Source organism: Phasianus colchicus, chromosome 17 (genome assembly GCF_987193195.1).
Source record: "Phasianus colchicus chromosome 17, bPhaCol1.hap1.1, whole genome shotgun sequence".
Lineage (NCBI taxonomy): Eukaryota > Metazoa > Chordata > Aves > Galliformes > Phasianidae > Phasianus > Phasianus colchicus.
Window position 1 is genome coordinate 12,295,314 of NC_143452.1, and position 17,990 is coordinate 12,313,303.

At 40.8% G+C, this 17,990-nt stretch overlaps 3 protein-coding genes across 8 annotated transcripts in view; 1 reads left to right on the forward strand and 2 right to left on the reverse strand.

Annotated features, from left to right (window-relative positions):
* The window catches only part of LOC116244607 (putative beta-1,3-galactosyl-O-glycosyl-glycoprotein beta-1,6-N-acetylglucosaminyltransferase 7), a 7,922-nt gene extending 3,945 nt beyond the window's left edge, over positions 1-3,977 (forward strand). For both annotated transcript variants that reach the window (XM_090151938.1, XM_090151939.1), the window contains 3 exons: positions 528-1,559; positions 1,909-2,004; positions 2,800-3,977. In XM_090151938.1, coding sequence (XP_090008064.1) covers positions 584-1,559; positions 1,909-2,004; positions 2,800-3,026 — 1,299 coding nt within the window. In that variant the 5' untranslated portion in view covers positions 528-583 and the 3' untranslated portion in view covers positions 3,027-3,977. The remainder of the gene's footprint in view (positions 1-527; positions 1,560-1,908; positions 2,005-2,799) is intronic.
* Positions 1-11,270, reverse strand: part of RTF2 (replication termination factor 2) — a 23,294-nt gene extending 12,024 nt beyond the window's left edge. For both annotated transcript variants that reach the window (XM_031616427.2, XM_031616421.2), the window contains exons 1-5: positions 11,116-11,270; positions 9,442-9,536; positions 9,247-9,340; positions 8,916-9,055; positions 8,103-8,181 (exon numbers count right to left, since the gene is read on the reverse strand). In XM_031616427.2, coding sequence (XP_031472287.2) covers positions 8,103-8,181; positions 8,916-9,055; positions 9,247-9,340; positions 9,442-9,536; positions 11,116-11,184 — 477 coding nt within the window. In that variant the 5' untranslated portion in view covers positions 11,185-11,270. The remainder of the gene's footprint in view (positions 1-8,102; positions 8,182-8,915; positions 9,056-9,246; positions 9,341-9,441; positions 9,537-11,115) is intronic.
* Positions 11,112-17,990, reverse strand: part of CASS4 (Cas scaffold protein family member 4) — an 18,192-nt gene continuing 11,313 nt past the window's right edge. For 2 of the 4 annotated variants that reach the window (XM_031616377.2, XM_031616384.2), the window contains exons 3-7: positions 17,228-17,332; positions 16,660-16,803; positions 14,676-16,007; positions 13,811-13,870; positions 11,112-13,061 (exon numbers count right to left, since the gene is read on the reverse strand). In XM_031616377.2, coding sequence (XP_031472237.2) covers positions 12,648-13,061; positions 13,811-13,870; positions 14,676-16,007; positions 16,660-16,803; positions 17,228-17,332 — 2,055 coding nt within the window. In that variant the 3' untranslated portion in view covers positions 11,112-12,647. The remainder of the gene's footprint in view (positions 13,062-13,810; positions 13,871-14,675; positions 16,008-16,659; positions 16,804-17,227; positions 17,333-17,990) is intronic. The other 2 variants (XM_031616394.2, XM_090151936.1) reach the window with 1 other exon arrangement.

Genomic DNA, 17,990 nt, shown 5'->3' on the forward strand with positions numbered 1-17,990 from the left:
GCTGACTTTGTGAGGATAAAGAATGCTGAATATTGTGGATTGCATTTTAGCGTTCCTCTTTTGGTTATTTAATAAATTTGTTGCTGACCTTATTTACTGAATCCTGGTCCTCCACAGCAGAACGTGACGTTGCCAGGCCTCAAGCAAATCCCAGCAATGAGTGCCCCTTAGCTGCAGTGCTCACACATCTCCCCAGCTGTGAGGGCTGGACCCCGACCAACCTGCACTCGTTGTACAATTAACTTCTGTATTATTTGCCCTTCCCCCACCTCTCTCAGGTAATTACTATACAAAGCCATTTGGGCTTTGGGCTTTACCTAATTTTGTTTGTCATAGGAAGATCATCTCGTGGTCTGTAAGTACTGTTTCCAGTGCATTGCAGCATAAGCACAGGCACACAAACAGTCCTTCCTAGTAACTGGAAAGAGTAACCTCAGCCTTAATAAAAGCACTACTACTATGTCATCAATTAAAAGAAAAGAGTCAGAGAGGGAGATATAACCTTGTTATCTCAATCTTCCTTTCAGATAATCTGCATGCCTAATTAAACTATGATCAGAAGACAGTATCTGGATAATAGAAGATGAACCCACTCGATGCAACAAAATCAGGATTTTTACTGTGCATTGCTGTCTGTATGTTCATCTACACTTTCATCTACCTGAAGGACACACTTTCTGCAGAGCAAGAGGAACAGAAATTTAGCACAAATAGAGCAGAGTGTGGATTTTACCCAGATGAACTTTGTTCAGCTCTTTTTGTGGGGAAAACCGCAGCCCTTAAAATTGGAAACATTTGTCAGAACACCTACAGACCTGCAGCACTCAGTTGTGTTCAGACCTCATGCAACTGTTCCATGGTTTTTAAGGCTCTGCACTTTATAACGAGACCACTGTCAGATGAAGAAGGAAATTTCTCACTGGCGTACATTATCACAATTCACAAGGAGCTGGAAATGTTTGTAAAGCTGCTAAGAGCTATTTATACACCTCAGAATATTTACTGCATACATGTTGATGAGAAGTCACCAACAGATTATAAAGCTGCTGTACAAAACATCGTAAATTGCTTTGAAAATATTTTTATTTCCTCAAAAAGGGAAAACGTTGTTTATGCAGGATTTTCAAGGCTACAAGCTGATATTAACTGCATGAGAGATCTGGTTCACTCCAAAATCCAGTGGAATTATGTTATTAATCTATGTGGTCAAGATTATCCTATTAAAACAAACAAAGACATTATAAAATATATCAAAAGTAAATGGAATGGTAAAAATATGACTCCCGGGGTAGTCCAACCACTCCACATGAAACACAGGACACAGGTTAGTTACAGAGAATACGTGCATTCTGGAACGTCGTACGTGTATCCAACAAAGAATGCAAAAACTAAACCTCCATACAACTTGACTATATATTTTGGTAGCGCCTACTACATATTAACTAAAGAATTTGTAGAGTTTACACTGACTGATGCACGTGCAAAAGACTTGCTTGAATGGTCAAGAGACACATACAGTCCGGATGAACACTACTGGGTCACACTGAACCGCCTGCATGGTAAGATTTATATTATTTCTACTAAGAGTTACCTCTGCACTGCAGCACTGGGGTATGGGACAGAGAGCTGAGTTCTGTTTTAGAGCTTAACAACACCCTTAGTTACACTGCATGAATGTGGTCATTCTTTCAGTCTTGATGCTGCTCCTTTAAACCCTGTCTTACGCTGGCTAAGAAATGGAGCTTGATTCTAGAGAAGTCCTACTTATGGTGCAGACCACTAGCTTTCAGGCTAAAGAAGAAAGAGTTAATTAAAAAAGTAAATTTTTACTGTGATAAAGCTCATGCTCTCAAAATTATCCCTCAAATAAGTAGAAAGGAATTTTATCAGAACTTTATGCTTGTAAAGATGCCCCAGGTGCCACTCCAAACGCAGACTGGGAAGGAAACATACGAGCCATTAAATGGAAAGATCAAGAAGGAACCGTACACAAAGGCTGCAAAGGTAACACGAGTTTTTAATCATGAGCTGTAATTGCATTCACTGCTAATTATTATGCATTAAACTAGCCAATAAATGAACCTCAGTGGGATCACATTCTATTTTGGAATTATCACATAAAACAAGAACCCATCCTGCTCTGCTGTATCCAACCCAAATACCTTCTGACACACTGTTGCAAAGACTGTCACTGTATCCACATACTGACCACCCTTCTCCCAACCCCCCACTTACAATACCTCCATAATTGGATGGCAAACAACAGAACTGCATATGCACATATTTTCTTACTTTGCAAGTTTCTTTGTACTCGATTACCTTCCCCTGTTACATTAACCAACAGCTTCGTTAGACTGTTCAGTTTTAGTGAGAAGGGGGTTACTCAACAAGCACAGATACATCAGAACTGAATGAAATCTCTTCAATCCGATTTACGGAAGCAGGATAGTGCTGACCATGTGGAATAAAAGGCAAAAGATAGTTAAATATACAGAACTGCAACTCATTCAGTAAAGCATTGCATTTTTAAAAATGGATCCAAATGAAGTAGGAGAACTTCAGCTGCCCCACCACGAGATAAGCGCTGTCAGAGGAGCAGGTGGAGATAGCACGCATCCATTTACGTAAAACACAAAATCAGAACAGCCTGCAAGTTTTAAATCCAGTGTTAACCTCTAGATCCACTTCAGTGAATGAAGACAAAAGGTAAGAGGTGCTAGCAACCCCACAGAATGAAGATTCTTTAAGGATTCCCTCCAGCTTTCTGCTGCTTTCAGACACTCCAATTTGTCTTTGCAGGTCATTACATCAGAGACATTTGTGTCTATGGACTGGGGGATTTACAGTGGATTATCGAGTCGCCTCACTTATTTGCCAACAAATTTGAGCCTGCAACGTATCCACTCGTGATGGACTGCCTAGAGAGACGCCACAGGCTGAAAGTGCTGCACCAGGCTGAGGTCCCAATTGAAGATGACTGGCGTTTTCAGGAAGATAACTCTTTCAACATGAAGCTGAATGTTTGAGGTTAACTGAAATGTAAATGTATACCCAAAATACTGAGAACCCATCAATGTTTCCATCCATAGACTTCGTTCACTTGGTGTACTCTGCTTGCCCCCATGCTGTAATGCTGTACTACTGTTTCACCAGTGAAATAAGCAGTTAGTGTTACTACAGTAAAAGAGCAAGCAATGGCTGCTGAAGGATTAATTCCTAGAGAAAATGATGTCTGTAACAAGGGGAAAGTTCATAATCTTCTAAGTGACTCATTTAACTGGAAAACACACATTCCCCATGTCTGTAGCTGAAAAAAAAAAGAGGACTAAGTGGTATAAAAATAAAAAAATGGAAGTAATGACTGAACAAAGGTGAAATATGAAGAGCACAAGCTAACTAAAGTCATGTCTGCCGTATGCTTTATAAAACAGATTGCTCTGAGTGACAAACTCGTCACTAAAGCTGCAGAGCTTGCAGAGAAGCAGGTGACAGCCAGTTTCAGACACAGTCTATTTCACTGTTATTCATGGCCAGCTGCATCTCTAATTTCATTGTGTAGCATGGCAACACCACTCGTGCACTATTTATGTTCTTCTCCTACTAAAAAGGGTGTCTGTGTCAGTAACAGTAGTAGGTGTCCTGCAATGCGTGTTTACTTTAAGTCCTTGTTTTTCATCCTCTGCAGGAGTTTGGGGCAAGGAGGCATAGGAAATGGGAGGCCAGGGAACAAAGGAAAACAGAGTGAAAAGCTGTTTTCCAATCCCCACAGCTTCCCTGAATCTTGACAACAACTGGAGATAACACCCATAAGCACCCAGGATAAGGATCCTATTTCCCAGATCCTTTGCAACCAACTGCAGTTCTGATTAGCCTGCACAAAGAAAGTGGCTTTCCATATTCAACCGAAGTCAAAACAGGGAATGTAATATAAAGAGAACGAGAATGCAGCCCTCTTCCAGGCAAGAGCTCCTCCTCCCCTTCCCCTTAAGGACTCTTAAATAAATCCTCTCAATTGTGCCACAGAAAAGACTGGAGATTGATGGGGAGACAGAATAGAGTTGGTGGTGAATTCTGAGAAGTCATCTCAGTTTTTCCTCCTTTAAAAGGTTTTTATTTTTGCAAAAACGCATTAGTTCCATTACATCCAAATAAGCTTCATTTTTTTTTGTATTAACTCTGATGGGAGTGTGTAAAAAATATCCTGTTGTTTATAAATTCACTTGATTAGAAACTACAAATTGTAAAGAAATACCTGTGAACAATTTAGTTGTAAACTTCAATATACACCCGAAATAGCACTCATTTTGCAGGAAAACTGGCTTAAAGATTAAGTCTTTTTCAAAACAAAAACAAAACCCACAAAAATGAATTAACAAATGCCCCACAGCAGAACAAACAAATTTCCTGGAACTGTAATGCTCATTTTCCCACACAAGTTTCTTGGAAACAATGCTTTTCAAACAAACTTTAACCTAAAGGAGGACCATCTGGTCCATATTTATTTACAGAAACTTACAAACTCAACCCAAAGGCCTGGACTCAGCCTACTCACAGCCTACCCCATGGCTGACTATTGCTGAAGACATTCCTTTAGGGATGGAAGGAAACAAACAAGTCAGCTGGCACATTCAGTCAGAAATGTTGAACATCCTTCTGAAACCAGTTCTGACACTGCTAGGTCTCTGCATTTATCAGAGGGAACAAAATGCACAGTAACTCCTCTCCAAACCACATCCAATCCACTGCAAGGTTCTCCCAGCATTTCTCCACTCCATGCTGGTTTTAAGAGCACGAACGTAACATTCCTCATTGCTGTCTCTGTAGGAAATGCAGTACCTAGCTTTCACTGTTCATCACTGCCATGCAGAACAACTGTGTTTCACCTCTGAATTGAATGAGGAAGTGAAATTTGATAGGAACTACTTTCAGATTGGCTCAGCTTGCAGGAATTGATCAAACTGAGGGGAAAAAAAAAAGTAGAAGCAGCTTTCTTCTTGAAAACAAAAATTACAACTTCACCAATGTCAGCTTAAGAAAGGTACTGGTGAGCAAACCTCCTTCCCTAAAGGATTTTGTACTTTAAATCACAAAATTATACACATATAAAAGCCCTGATTAATCCACCCATTCTTAATCATTCAGAAACATTATTTTAGCCATCACTGAGTAATCATAACAACATTAATTTCTTATAGTGTTGCTTTTTTTTTGTTTGTTTTTCAGTTCTATCAACAGTTCAAAAAAAATCAAGTAATAAACCCGTGAAAGCTGAAAACTGAAAGCATTACATGCATTACAAAACTGATCAATCTACTTTCACACAGTAACACACACACAACTTTGGGATCTCAGCAGATGCTTACTAATTTTTGGTAACTGCTGCTCTAAGCACGAAGTGGCAATGTGACCGTGGTCCAAGGAGACACTGGGCTCTGTAACACACTGCACACACATTAACATGTATCTGAAAGATGTATGCACAATTCCTATTTCAAAAGCCTGAGGAACACGTCCAATAGCTCTATATCTAAGTCAAACATTTAAGTGTTTAATGTGGCACAGACTTAAATAGTTAAGATACTATTTCTGGCACATATTAAAGTCTGTTAAACGTAGAAACACTTCCAAAATAAGCTGTAAAGGGAAGCCAGAGACCACATTTGAAAAACCTGGTTAAAAAAGAGGTTTGTACAATGGTCATAAGCAAGGAACTAATTAAACAAAGTACAAGGAACATTATAACAACTCATTTGTACTTCTCACTGCCTTCTGGCCTCTCTGTGCAGTGGGTTTCATAAACCTCAGAAGCTGGACATCCCTTCTGATTATGCCAGAACCACAGCATTTCCAGCATTGAGTGACAACAAAGCTCCTGTACAATTCCATCTTTTACTTCAATCATTTAGTTACACCACTGGTAGAAATGTGCAATCTTAATGACAGGAATCTGTACAGAGTAAGCAGTATCAGAGCAGCCCCATCACAAATATCCCAGAGAGCCTGTTCAGAACATGATAAAACAGATGTTTGGTGGCTCCACTGCATGCTGCCAGTCCTTCTCCCTCCTCAGGCTGCCTTACTACATGCCACACATTCACTGATTCCCTTGATAGGCATCTGGAACAGCTGTATCATCTCATCTGTATAATCTCCATGTTACACAGACTGATCAGAAGTCTGGAAGTTTCAGCACAAATTCAATAATCATTACTCTGCCCATGAACAGACTGCCACAGATTAGCACTGAGAGCCTTGTTCAAGACATCTTCAAATAGAAAAAACAATTTTCAAGTATGGGTTGTTCTTTTAATTTAATTTTAGCAGTCTGATGGAGAATACAAACACACAGCAAGTGAAAAGTTCTCGCTTAAAAGTGCAGATTTTAACCTGATGTTTTTTATGTCACATTCAGTCCTTCCTGAAGAACGGCAGGCATGAAGCAGGACAGAGCAGAAAGCTGCTGAGTCAGGGCTTCATGCTGCACAGCACTCATCAGCATCAAATGCCTTTATCACAAAGCAAAGTTGCTGCTCTTCTTTCCTCTTAACAGTCACATCCTGTACATTTCAGCACCCATCTTCCCACTGCTATTTACAACCTCCTTCCTTTGCTTTATAAAACTCTGAAAAAATGCCTTAGAAAAAAATGCATGTCTGTGTAAAACCATAAGTACAACTACTTCATGTAAAGGTCCTACTGAGGAATTATTTTTATTTTGAAATGAAATGAATTTTTATTTATCATTGAAATGAAAAGACTGCTTCATCTCCCATGCACCTAAGCTCTTTAAAGTCTTCCAAATCCAATACAGCAGCAAATACTGCCAAGATAAACCAAGGGAGACTGAATTCTTAATCTGGTGTTTTTCTTGGGTTCCTTGGGTTAGGCAGGGCCTGCACATGCATTCAATTCTTCTAAACACTTGTTTCACAATAAGCATGTCGCCGTGTTAGTATATCTATGAGCTGTCACAGAAATTAAAAAAGAAAATGGAGAAGTGAGCAGAGAGATAGCTGTCTGTGGGATCTCCCAGTGAAGTGTTTTATCACTTTCTGGGTTCTGATGACCCAAGCCAGGAGATCTAGAAAGGAAGTAATCCTCTGCTTTGAGCAAAGGAAAATAATTTCCTACAGTTCCACGAAGAACAGCATTTTTCTGACATGCATCTTGTAGCACATGAATATATGACCTCTGTGACCTTGTTCAGATTATCTAGCTGAAAGTATACAAAGCTGAGGACTGCAAACTTCCTGTTTGCACCTGCTGAAGAAGAGATATTCAGCAGTGTTTTTTCTGCATCATTAATGCGTCTCTTCACAAAGTCCTTCAGGAAACAGTTGTTAACATATTAGCAGGCTTCCAAGCCTGGTCTGCAGGCTTACAAGTGAGATTAATGCACAAGAATAGCTTGTTTTGCAAGAGCTTTCCTGAATTTCACAGTAGTAGAGAAAAGAGCTGCTATCCATCTAGATTTCCCAGTTTGCATTTATACTACAAATCTCAGCTCGAGATGAAGCAAAATCAGATTCTAACATATGAAAAGGCTGGATGCTGAGAGTACAGAGACAGGATTGCTCTTTCTGAACCACTCATCACATCACACATCTGACCCACCATGGCCCACATGGATCCCACAGGATACATTTTGACTCAAAACCAGGATCATTCTTAAACCAGCAGTTACACCAGGAGAAACATTGTATCCAGACACCACAATATTCAAACACTGCACTTCAGAGTTTTTGCATTTTGAAAGAATACCTTCCTGAAAGCAACACTTATTTGTTAGGAAGCAATTCCTAATCCTAGCTTAAGCACAATACACAACACTACTTTTCCTCTCTAATTTTTTTCCAGTTCACTTTACTATATTGTCATATAAAGACAAAATGTGCTAGGGAAATTAAGATAATTAGGGCTACATATACACAAATTGGTAGCTACTAATCTGCATATTCAAATGAAAAAAACCAGAACTTTAAAATAGTAGATAAGAACACAGTTCTGCATAATACATATAAATACACATGTACATACACATGTCCATCTATCTCTGAGGGTCATGTCTAACCCCACTGCTATTAAAGCCAGAAAAAACCCACCTTGTGACAAACTTCTGTTTTAATTTCTTTGAGAGCACGTTCAGAGAACACACAGCCACAGTTTCTCAGGAAGCAAAACCTTTAAAGAAAAGACAAGAGATCATTTTAATAAACTGTATGTCTAAAATATGTATCTCAAGTTCACAATGTCGTCCTTTTCATTTCAAATTCTTTAGGGAGAGCTACTCTTAATCCTCTCCATCATCCTCATCAGAAAAACTGCCCTATGGTAGCCCTGAGGAAAACAGGTTTACTTTTCAGGTTCTCTCTTTAATTCCATTTCTCTCTTTAATTCCATCTGAATAACTGTAATTATTCACTTAAGGAAGAAACACTTTGCAGCTGTTAATTTATGAACCCAACCTCTCTCATCTATCAGAGTTAAAACACGCAGAAGAAGAAATTCCAAATTTGCCCAAGCTAGAATGCAAAGGAAAGCATTTCTTCAGCAAAATAAAAAAAAAAAGTGATATTAATAAGCATTTGAATACAATTTGCTCCACTACACGGGGGGGAGGAAGGGGGTCTCACTCAACCTTTCTCCCCTTATCCATGTCAGTCACCCATGGTTTAGCCCTCAAAACTTGAAGTCTGTAAACATTACTCTTAACTCTTCTATCATACAATATACTTTGACTCCAGAAAGGGATAACATTTCATTCTTGAAGAGGAAAGATGAAATGAATGAAGGACATCTATTCCCCATAGAGACATACATGACTTACATTATTTAAATTTTTTTTACTTGCTACAGATTCCACTTAATATCATACCCATTTTTATAACCTACATTCAGAAATGCAGACTACTGACCTATGCCTTCCATTCATTTCCAACCCCACCACAGGGCATATAAAGCGTGCAGACTGCATGTCATCATACGTGTCACCTTTTTTACTTTCTTTATCACCACTCCAAGCTGGATTATCTGCAAGATTTAGCTCTGTTACATTCTGAAAGATAAAAAACAAACAAGCCTTCAGCTGCTTTACTAATGATTTTTCAGCTATAACAAGGTTCGCAGAGATTTTTTCCTCTGCAGGTTATTGTTTTAGCAATTTTTGTTGGTAGTGAGATGAGAAGCCAGTTGAGGTCTTGCAGGACTTTGAATTTTGTGGCACTTCTTAGTGTTAAACCTTCTTACCTTAATGCTCTTGATATGTGATGCAGCTTCCATAGGAGTTTTATCAGCTGACTTGTCCAACAAAAATTCAATGACAGCATCTTTATTATACAACCTACAAAATAAAATTTTTAGTAATCATATCTGATGTCCATAACATTCTTTTATTCACAAATTAGTACCTTTTAATACAGAGAACTACATACAACATCATACCTGCCTAGCTCACAGGCTACTATGGGGCGACATAACTTCTCCTGACTCAGAGTGCAGTAGTACCACCTTGCCACCAGTTCAGCAGTTTTGTCAACCTGAAGAAAAAAAAAAAAAAAACATACTTTTAAAACAGCTTTTCTGTTTGCAAGTTATTTACATATAAATTCAAATAACACTTGAAGTGTTAATCAAATCCCCAGGCATTCTAACCAAAACTACTCTCCCTGTTACTCCATAAAACATTAGCAAAAACTCATGATCAATTTTGAGCTATTGAGAATGTTTCTGCATCTTGGGGCCAGCTTTCTAACTCTAAGTCAGTTTTCTCACTTTCTGGCATGTCCATCTCTACACTTCCCTCATTTATTCTTTTTTACACTTCATGTTATCTATGGTGCATCTCCATAGCACCACATTTCAGACCCACTTGAACCAACTTGCAGTCCCTGTAAGGAGAAAAACTAAGAAGAAAAGCAAATCTAGGAATATTGGTATGATATCTGAAAGCTCAGTTTTAAAACAGAAATTTATGAAATATTTGACCACGCAGAAAGGCTGAGATTTGAAGCTACTTCAGTTGGTATAATGTAGCAGTATGGCCACAGTCCGACATGGAGCGGAAATACTTTTTATTTGCTTATATTATTAAAAGTTATCTGTATAACTGCTCTGATGTTTGCTGTGATATTTTTCCTAACTTTAATCCCGGTGACAGTGCCGTGTCCAACACTACAAAACATTCTAAAGAATGGGAGCAAACCACATTCAGAATGCAATCAGATGGAACGCAGGAAGCACGAAATCGAGCTGCATCGGCTGCCTGTTGCCACTACACACGGCACCCAGATGCGTGTCATGGTTTTGTGATTTTTGATTTTTTGGTATTCCACATCATAACATCATGTGGGGCACTGGGACTTTAACTGTTAATGCTTAAGTTCTGGGTACCTGCCTGGAAGAGAAGAACAACTATGTTCCCCAGGGGATTTTATGGTCACAGAGAGTCTTAAGATATAACTCCTGGCAAGGTCACCTGATACTCTTCTTTGCCTGCTCTCTGTCATCGGTTCTCCTCCTGTCTCCCTGCTGCTCAACTGGACTGTGCATCTCACCTCAGTGTTGTAGTGAGGCCTATCCATCTTTTGGACATTCTCTCTCTCATCATATTTGATTTATTAGTTTCAATTTTAATTATATTTTATTATAGTGTGTTATCTTGCATTCCGATACTATATTTAGTAAATTAGTTTGTTTCTCCTCAGATCGTTCCCGCTGCTTTTAATTATTTTGGGGTTCCCTGTTTTTGCAAAATCCCTCCACCCCACTAGTCACGGAACCGGGCCGAACCAGCCCGTAAACCGTTGACAATGCGTCACAGCAAACACCGCATCCCTAGCGAAACACGCTCCAACCCCGTGCTATTAACAGAATACGCGTGCCTATCAACCCTCCCAGAGAATAAAGCGGCTTTCACCACAGCCCCCACTATCGCCCCAGATACAGGAAAGGCGCTCCCGCCCCGCTCCCAGCACCGGACCCGATCCCCAGGTGCCACAGGACGAACCAGCCCTGCCTCCCACAGGCCGCGTCCCTGAGCTCAGGGCCCAGCCTTACAAAACCGGCCCGGCAGCCGCCCGCCGAGATCCCCGCCACCCTCCCGCGGCAGCCCCCAACCTTGACAGCTTTGCGAGGCCCCTTGACCAGCTCGTGCCGCTTGGGGATGGTGCCGCCATCGCATCCCATCTCGCTACGCTTCCGTGTTCTCTTCCCGACGGGCCACAAACTTCCGGTTTATGACTTCCGGTTGAGGACTTCCGGCAGAAGACTTCCGGTCTACCCCGTAAGCGTCACAGCGGCCGCTCACCAATCCGCAGCAGAGGGCGGGGCTCACAGCGGGCCGCCCGCAGAGCGCAGCGCCGCGCCCAGCAGGGGGCGCCCTCGCCCCCCCCTTTGTGCCCGAAGCCGCTTTCCTTCGTTTCGCTGTGCGTTGATTTATTTATTTACGTGAAGAAATCCGGGCAGAACGCACATTTGGGGAGATTAGCGGCCACATCAGACGTGCCCCCTCCAACCCAAGCTCTTCCACGGTTCTGTACCGGCATTTAAATAACAAAGCATGACTGCAGCGCGGCAGCGATGGAGCTGTCCTTTGCACAGACACGAACGACAGCAGCAGATACAAACCTCCCCACCCCGTCACCCCAGGGTGAAAACACAAGTACACGCTACCAAGAAAGGCCAGACTTTAAAAATTCAGATAAAACTTTTAAATAAATTAGTCAAGATAAATACAAGCAGCACAGGAAGAGGAACGGTCCGCAGGGGTGCTCACAGGGCTCACATCTCTGCTGCTTCAAGCAGCAGGTCTGCGGACAGACGATGGAAGACACTACAGAGAAGGTGGGTACAGCGGAGGAGCTGCCTGGAGGCTTCGGGCAGTGATGGAGCTGCGATCCCCAGAGCTGTGGGAGTGGAGGAGCAGAACTGCACGCCTTCTATCCGTGCTCAGACAGCAGCCGGAGCATTTCTGGTTAACAGCAGTGAGATGAGGTCTGTCCTGTGATGTATTCGTTGTGTTTGAACATTGAACAGCTGCAGAGGTAACGCTCTCGGGGGAAAAAAAAATCAAAAACAGATTTGAGACGAGTGCTCCAGGAACTGCTGCTGATGGTACACACAGTAATATATCACAGCTTACAGAATGGTGTGCAGATGAATGTAAAGAGAGGCTTTACGTGCTCAGAAAAAACAACAAAACAAACAAACAACAACAACACAAAAAAAAAAAAACCCAGGAAAATATAATTTTGACTTGTGTGGAAATTAAAATAAATAAAAATAATAATAATAATAAAAAACAACATTTAATAACATTTGCTCAAATACTCAGCAAAAAAATCCTGCCCCAACAGGAAGAGGACAACATTTCTAGACAAGGTGTGAACAGCAGGAAAGGAAGCACACGTTTAATTCTACACATCCCTCCTGCATCTTCTGTCGTGTGGGTCTTAACCTGCTAGAGGTGCAGCAGTGCCCAAGGGAAACTGCCTGGCAGGAGTGCTTGGGAGGACGGAGGGTTGGCACCACTGAGCTGCTCGTGCCCTTTGGCTGCCAAGGGAGTGAAGAAAGAACTGTAACAACACAGAAATTCAAGTTTTGACCATTGTTCAAAATACTAATGATAGTTATAAAAAGTGAAGTCACTCTCATTCTAACATTGCTCTGAACTGCTGTGTGTATTTATACAGCTCATCATTTTTATTCTGAAGTTCCCTCATTGCATCTGCATTTGGATATTGGATTGCAGCATTTTTGGTGGCGAGAGCCAGGTTCTTCAGGAGGCTGCAGAACCGGCTGCTGCTGTGGAGAATGTCGCTCCGAGCCTCTCTCAGTTGTGTTTCCTGGCAGAGAGAATCCACTATCTTCTGCCCCACCATAATGATCAATTTGCTGTGGGATATGAAGACTTCAGGTGGCTGGTTACTGCTCAGGCTGTTATTAAACACAGCAATGGCTTTGTGAAGGGCGCCGAAACACAGCCTGCATTGCCCTGGAACAACAATTTTTTTGGCAGAATCTTGCTGGCTTCGAACTGCATTCTTTTTTGTAGATGGCAACACCTAGAAAGAGGGTTCAAAAGAATGGATTCAGGTTGTGGCATGCTGGTTTTGTTCTTACTTGCTCTACAGCACATTCTTCCATTCTTACCATGTTTCCTCACTTAGAGGGAGTTTTACTGATTAACAGATGCCAAGCTGCCCCAGCCTCAGCCCAGCATGCTTTTATTTTTGCTTTGTTTTGTTTTTTTTTTGGCCATCATTTACTTTCTACAAAGTACTGGGCTTCAAAATGGTATTTTCACTCACCTTTTCCTTGAAAAAACTTCACTGAACACCATTCTAATAATGGATAGCAGACAACATTCTATAGTTAAACATCATTCCTTTATGGAGTCTGGGCACCAAGATTTTGGATAGCAGAAAACATTTAGATTTGATTTTAATGGTAATGACTTCACGAGGGGCATGAATAATTAAAACTATACAATAATGAGATCCAGTCCTGATAGCAGTGCACTGCTTTGAAATATTACCTGTCACAGCCTTCCCCAAATGAGACACAAAAGCACAGAGATAAAGAAACATAGGACTTTAGAGTGGTTAACTACATTTAGGGAAATAAACCTTTTGCACAGCTTTACAGCGCCAGCTAAAAAACCTCTAGCTCTGGGAAAACGAACAGAGAAAACAAATACAACTCCATGTGTAGAGGTGGGTATCCAAACACAGAAATTATTTTGAATTTTAGCAAGCACAGAAATGAAGGACTGAGACTCCTTGTAGACCATACTTTTCAAAATCAGAAATACCTTTGGTTTTGAATCTGTACTCTTCTTTGACACTTCTTTGCCAGAAATTATTTTCTGTGCCTGTTAAAAATCAAAATGAAAGCGTAATTGAAGTGGTTTACATAAAATATTTAAACATAAATGTGCTTTGCACTTATTTCAAGGGAAATGCTTGCTGCGCAGATTGCATTACCAACTACATCAGTGTATTTATTGGAGTAAACTCTAGTTTTTTTCTACTTAGATTTTTGTGCAATCCTGTAAGAGCTACGCCTGAAATAAACATCAACAAAACACAATATTTCCTAAATCCTAAGGACATCCAGCATTCCTTTGCAAAGCCAATTAAGGGAATGAGTTCTTAGCAGACGTTACAGTAATTCTAAGAAAAAAAATAATTCTACCAAAACTCCAAAAGTATTCCAGCAAATAAATTTAAAATTCAGAGTAAGAGTTTAATCTGTTATTAAAAAAAATAATTAAAAAAAATCTACAGAACCACAGTATATCCTAAAGTAGAAAATCAGTATTATGTATATCATGATGTCAGAGTTAACAAGTGAAATGTATGGGCAAGGAGAGATCCACTAGGCTAAGAGGAAAAGCGAACTTACAGACAAAAACTGTCTCTCAATTTAAAAGGGCAAGCTGCAAATCTTTCTTAGTTTTGACTGGCTGCATGGACAAACTCTCTAACATGAGTTCTCTTTGTTACTTGTAATTACTGATCATTGAACCTATGTGATAGAAATTTTGAGTTCACATAAGGTCTGGAAAATAGATAGCAGTGCAAACTGAAGTTGGCATCATAGAAAGATAAAACAGGGCAAATGACAATGTCTGCAAATGATCAAGAATATAGATAATAGAATCCCACTTTACTAACCTGTAGCTGAACGTATTCACAGTCCTCAGTGATATTTTCTTTTGTTGTCTCATTACTGCCTTGACTTGGGTTGGGTTTATCAGAAGCATTTACTGGAAGTGAATTTATTTCTATTTTGCTTGGTGCCATGATTTGTTTTGGCATTTTATATCCTGGGCTCACTTTTGGTTGCTTCACTTCTTGCTCCTTCTCATTCTTTCTGAAGAGAAGCTTTCCATTGGCAATGATGATGGATACAAATCTCTTGAGATCATCTGGAATCGTGCGGGCAACCATAACAAAGCGATCGAGATCATCTGGGTTGTTGTAGGGTTTCTTGAGGACCAAAACCTCTAAGGACCAGTTGCAGTTGTTTAGGGCTTCTCGTGTTTCTGTCAAGATTTGGAATGAGTTCGTAAGAATTTCTAGCTGTTTTTTAATTCTGATCTGAAGATTATTATCAGTGAGGTAGGATGCATTTACCTTTAAGGCTTGAGCAAAGGCCAAGAATTCTCCAAGTGAGACTTTTATGTGATCAACGGCCCTATGGATTTCTTCAATGTTTTTTTCTAGGTGCTCTTGTAATCTCCATTTACTGCTTACGAAGATCATTAAACTTGCAACGGAGCTGGATACACTGTGCTGCAATCTAGTCAGCGTCTCTATGGCCACCTCGAGGTCCAGCTTAATTTCTTTGGCAGGCTCTTCTGATGATGACACAGAAGAAGACTCAGAAGAAGAGTTTGAGGATGTAGAAAGACTGCTGTTTCTGCTGTCCACACTAGAAACAGATAATCTGTCGTGTTCTAGTTTGGTGTCTTTCGAGAGCTGTTGGGGAACATGGTATGCCTGGTTCCCAGAACGGTTGGTGTTTTTTTCCATCTCCTTCTTGGACTGTGTAGCAGTGGGCAAACATTTTGGAATATCATAGACATTTCCTCCAGAAGTCTGATTCTCAGCATTTGGAGCCAGGAGACTTGGGGGTACCTCACAGCTACCATTCTGCTGCGAGAGAACATCCTTTGAGGATGGAACGTCATACAGATGGACATCTGGAAATGTTAATTTCCGTTGTGTTGGTGGAATATTGTACAATTCTGGATTTACAACATTGGCTTCAGCATTTGTTGTTGGTGCCTTGTACCTGGCTGGGGGTATATCATATAGCACCTGGTTCTCCGTGGAATGGACAGAAGAGTTTTGTTTTAATCCTGTTTTTTCAGGTGATATTGGAATATCATAAATCCATTCTGACTTCCGAGGATTTGGCAAGGTGTTACAGTGACCCCAGTACTTCTTCTGAGATTTCTTCTCTGAAGCATCAGTTTCTCTTTTCGGAGGGACATCATACAACTGCATCAGAGCACATAGGATTTAGAAACAATGTTTTTAAAAAAGAAATAAGAAACAAAACTAAATTCTCAGTGTGCAGATGCATGCAGTAATATCAACAGAATGATGCCACAAAAAGCCTAGCCCATAATTTTGATTTCCTTTCTACAAAGCACAACCTGCAGATGTGAAGGCTAGAACATTTGGGGCACAGGTGATTAAACCATGTCAAAGTGCTCTTGGACCCTAAACTGTTCAGGAAACTTGAGATGCTTGGTGCTTGACTAATGAAGAGTCTCCATTGAGGCATTTTCTTTGTTGTGAAGTTTCAGATCAGCCCTTTCTCCAAGGATGATCTTTGGAAGGTGGGGAAGCCCACCCCACCCCTGAGCACTGCTCCCAAAGTCAGGTGTGCTGTACTCCCAAAGAGTGGCAGGAGTAGGCTGCATGCAGTGGGAAGTGTTTGCTTCTGTCTGCTTGAATACTGCAAACAAGCAGACATTCACAGGCACTATTTTCTTTTTAGTAAGACGCAAAGTGCTGCACTGAAGATGTGCTGATGCTATCCCTGTGACCCTTGCTTGCAAATGTACTTGGAGAGAGGTTCAGCAACGTGCCTAACATCAGAGCACTGATGGGCGATTATTCTCTCACGACAAAAAGTCTTACTCACATTGCCCACTGCTGAATCCTGGATAACAGCTCCAGCCTTCTCTGAGCTGGATGGGACATTGTAGAGCTGCTGCTCTTCCTGGAAGCACTTGGGAGATCTGACCAGCACTGAGCCCTTTCGTGCTGCAGGTGGGGTGGCACCACTCTGGCCAAAGGGAAAAGAATCAGGTTTCAACCCACATTAGAGCCCTCTGAATACTCCCTTGGTATTCAGAGATGTTCAGGTCACATACTGCATAGCTCCTGGTTTCCACAGTCTAGATCGGGACCGTGGTAGTTAAACTGAATGTGTTTGTAAGAAACATAAGCAGATTTAAAGCAAGTTTCTTTGAATTTCTAATCAATTCAAAACAGATCTACTTTGTTTTGAACTTCCCTAAAAATACATGATTTTCTGCCAAATTTTACAACAAAACAAAACAAAACAAAAAACCAACAACAAAAAAACCCCAAAACAAAACAGGAAAATGCTAGAATTAAACCCTAAACCTTAAGCTGTATTCTGAGGCTCTATGGCAGGGAGATGGATTGGGGCCCAGTGGTGTGTGAGGGACTGAGGGAAGACGTACCTGTGTGAGTAAGGACTCCCGGCTCTGCATGGATGGGACATCGTACACCTCACTGGTGATGTTTGGCACTGAAGCCCGGCACGCCCTCGGGAGAGTGAAGAGGTGCTTAGAGAAAAAGGGAAAACAAAACAAAACAATAATGAGAAAACTGCAGTGGGCAACAAGCTCAGGACACCTTTGAAAACTCAGGTAGTTGAACAGGTCACTGCTATAGGAGGAACTCTTCAGTGATTCACAACCTTCAGCTTTTCACTGATGGTGATAAATTTGGTATTTTCTCCCTTGCTACCATTTCTGCTTTATTTCAGATAAGAATGGGCACATACGAATCGAAGAGAATCAGTGTTATTAACCAGGGAGGGAAAAGATCTGAAGAAAATTCAGCTTCTGTTATCACCTAAATCTTTTGACCTCTCCAAAGCAGAACTGTTAAAAAAAGAAAGCAGGGGATTTTCTACTTCTTTCTCACAGAGCCATGAGGTCAAGCCATGCTTCTTGGTAATAACAGCAGCAAAAGGATACAGGCTGAGATGTGTTATCTGTAGTCATGAAGCATTTACTCATTTGGAAGAAATAAATGCAATTACCTTGATGTCCTATCCAGCTCCTTAAACAGAGAAGCCTATATGGGAATTAAAGTATTTAGGCCAATTACAGACTAATTCTATATGCATAAAACATTGTTTTAAGAGCTGAGATCAGATATGTGGCACCAGCAGTTAAGACACCAAGAGATGAATGTTGGGAAAGGCCTTTCATCAAC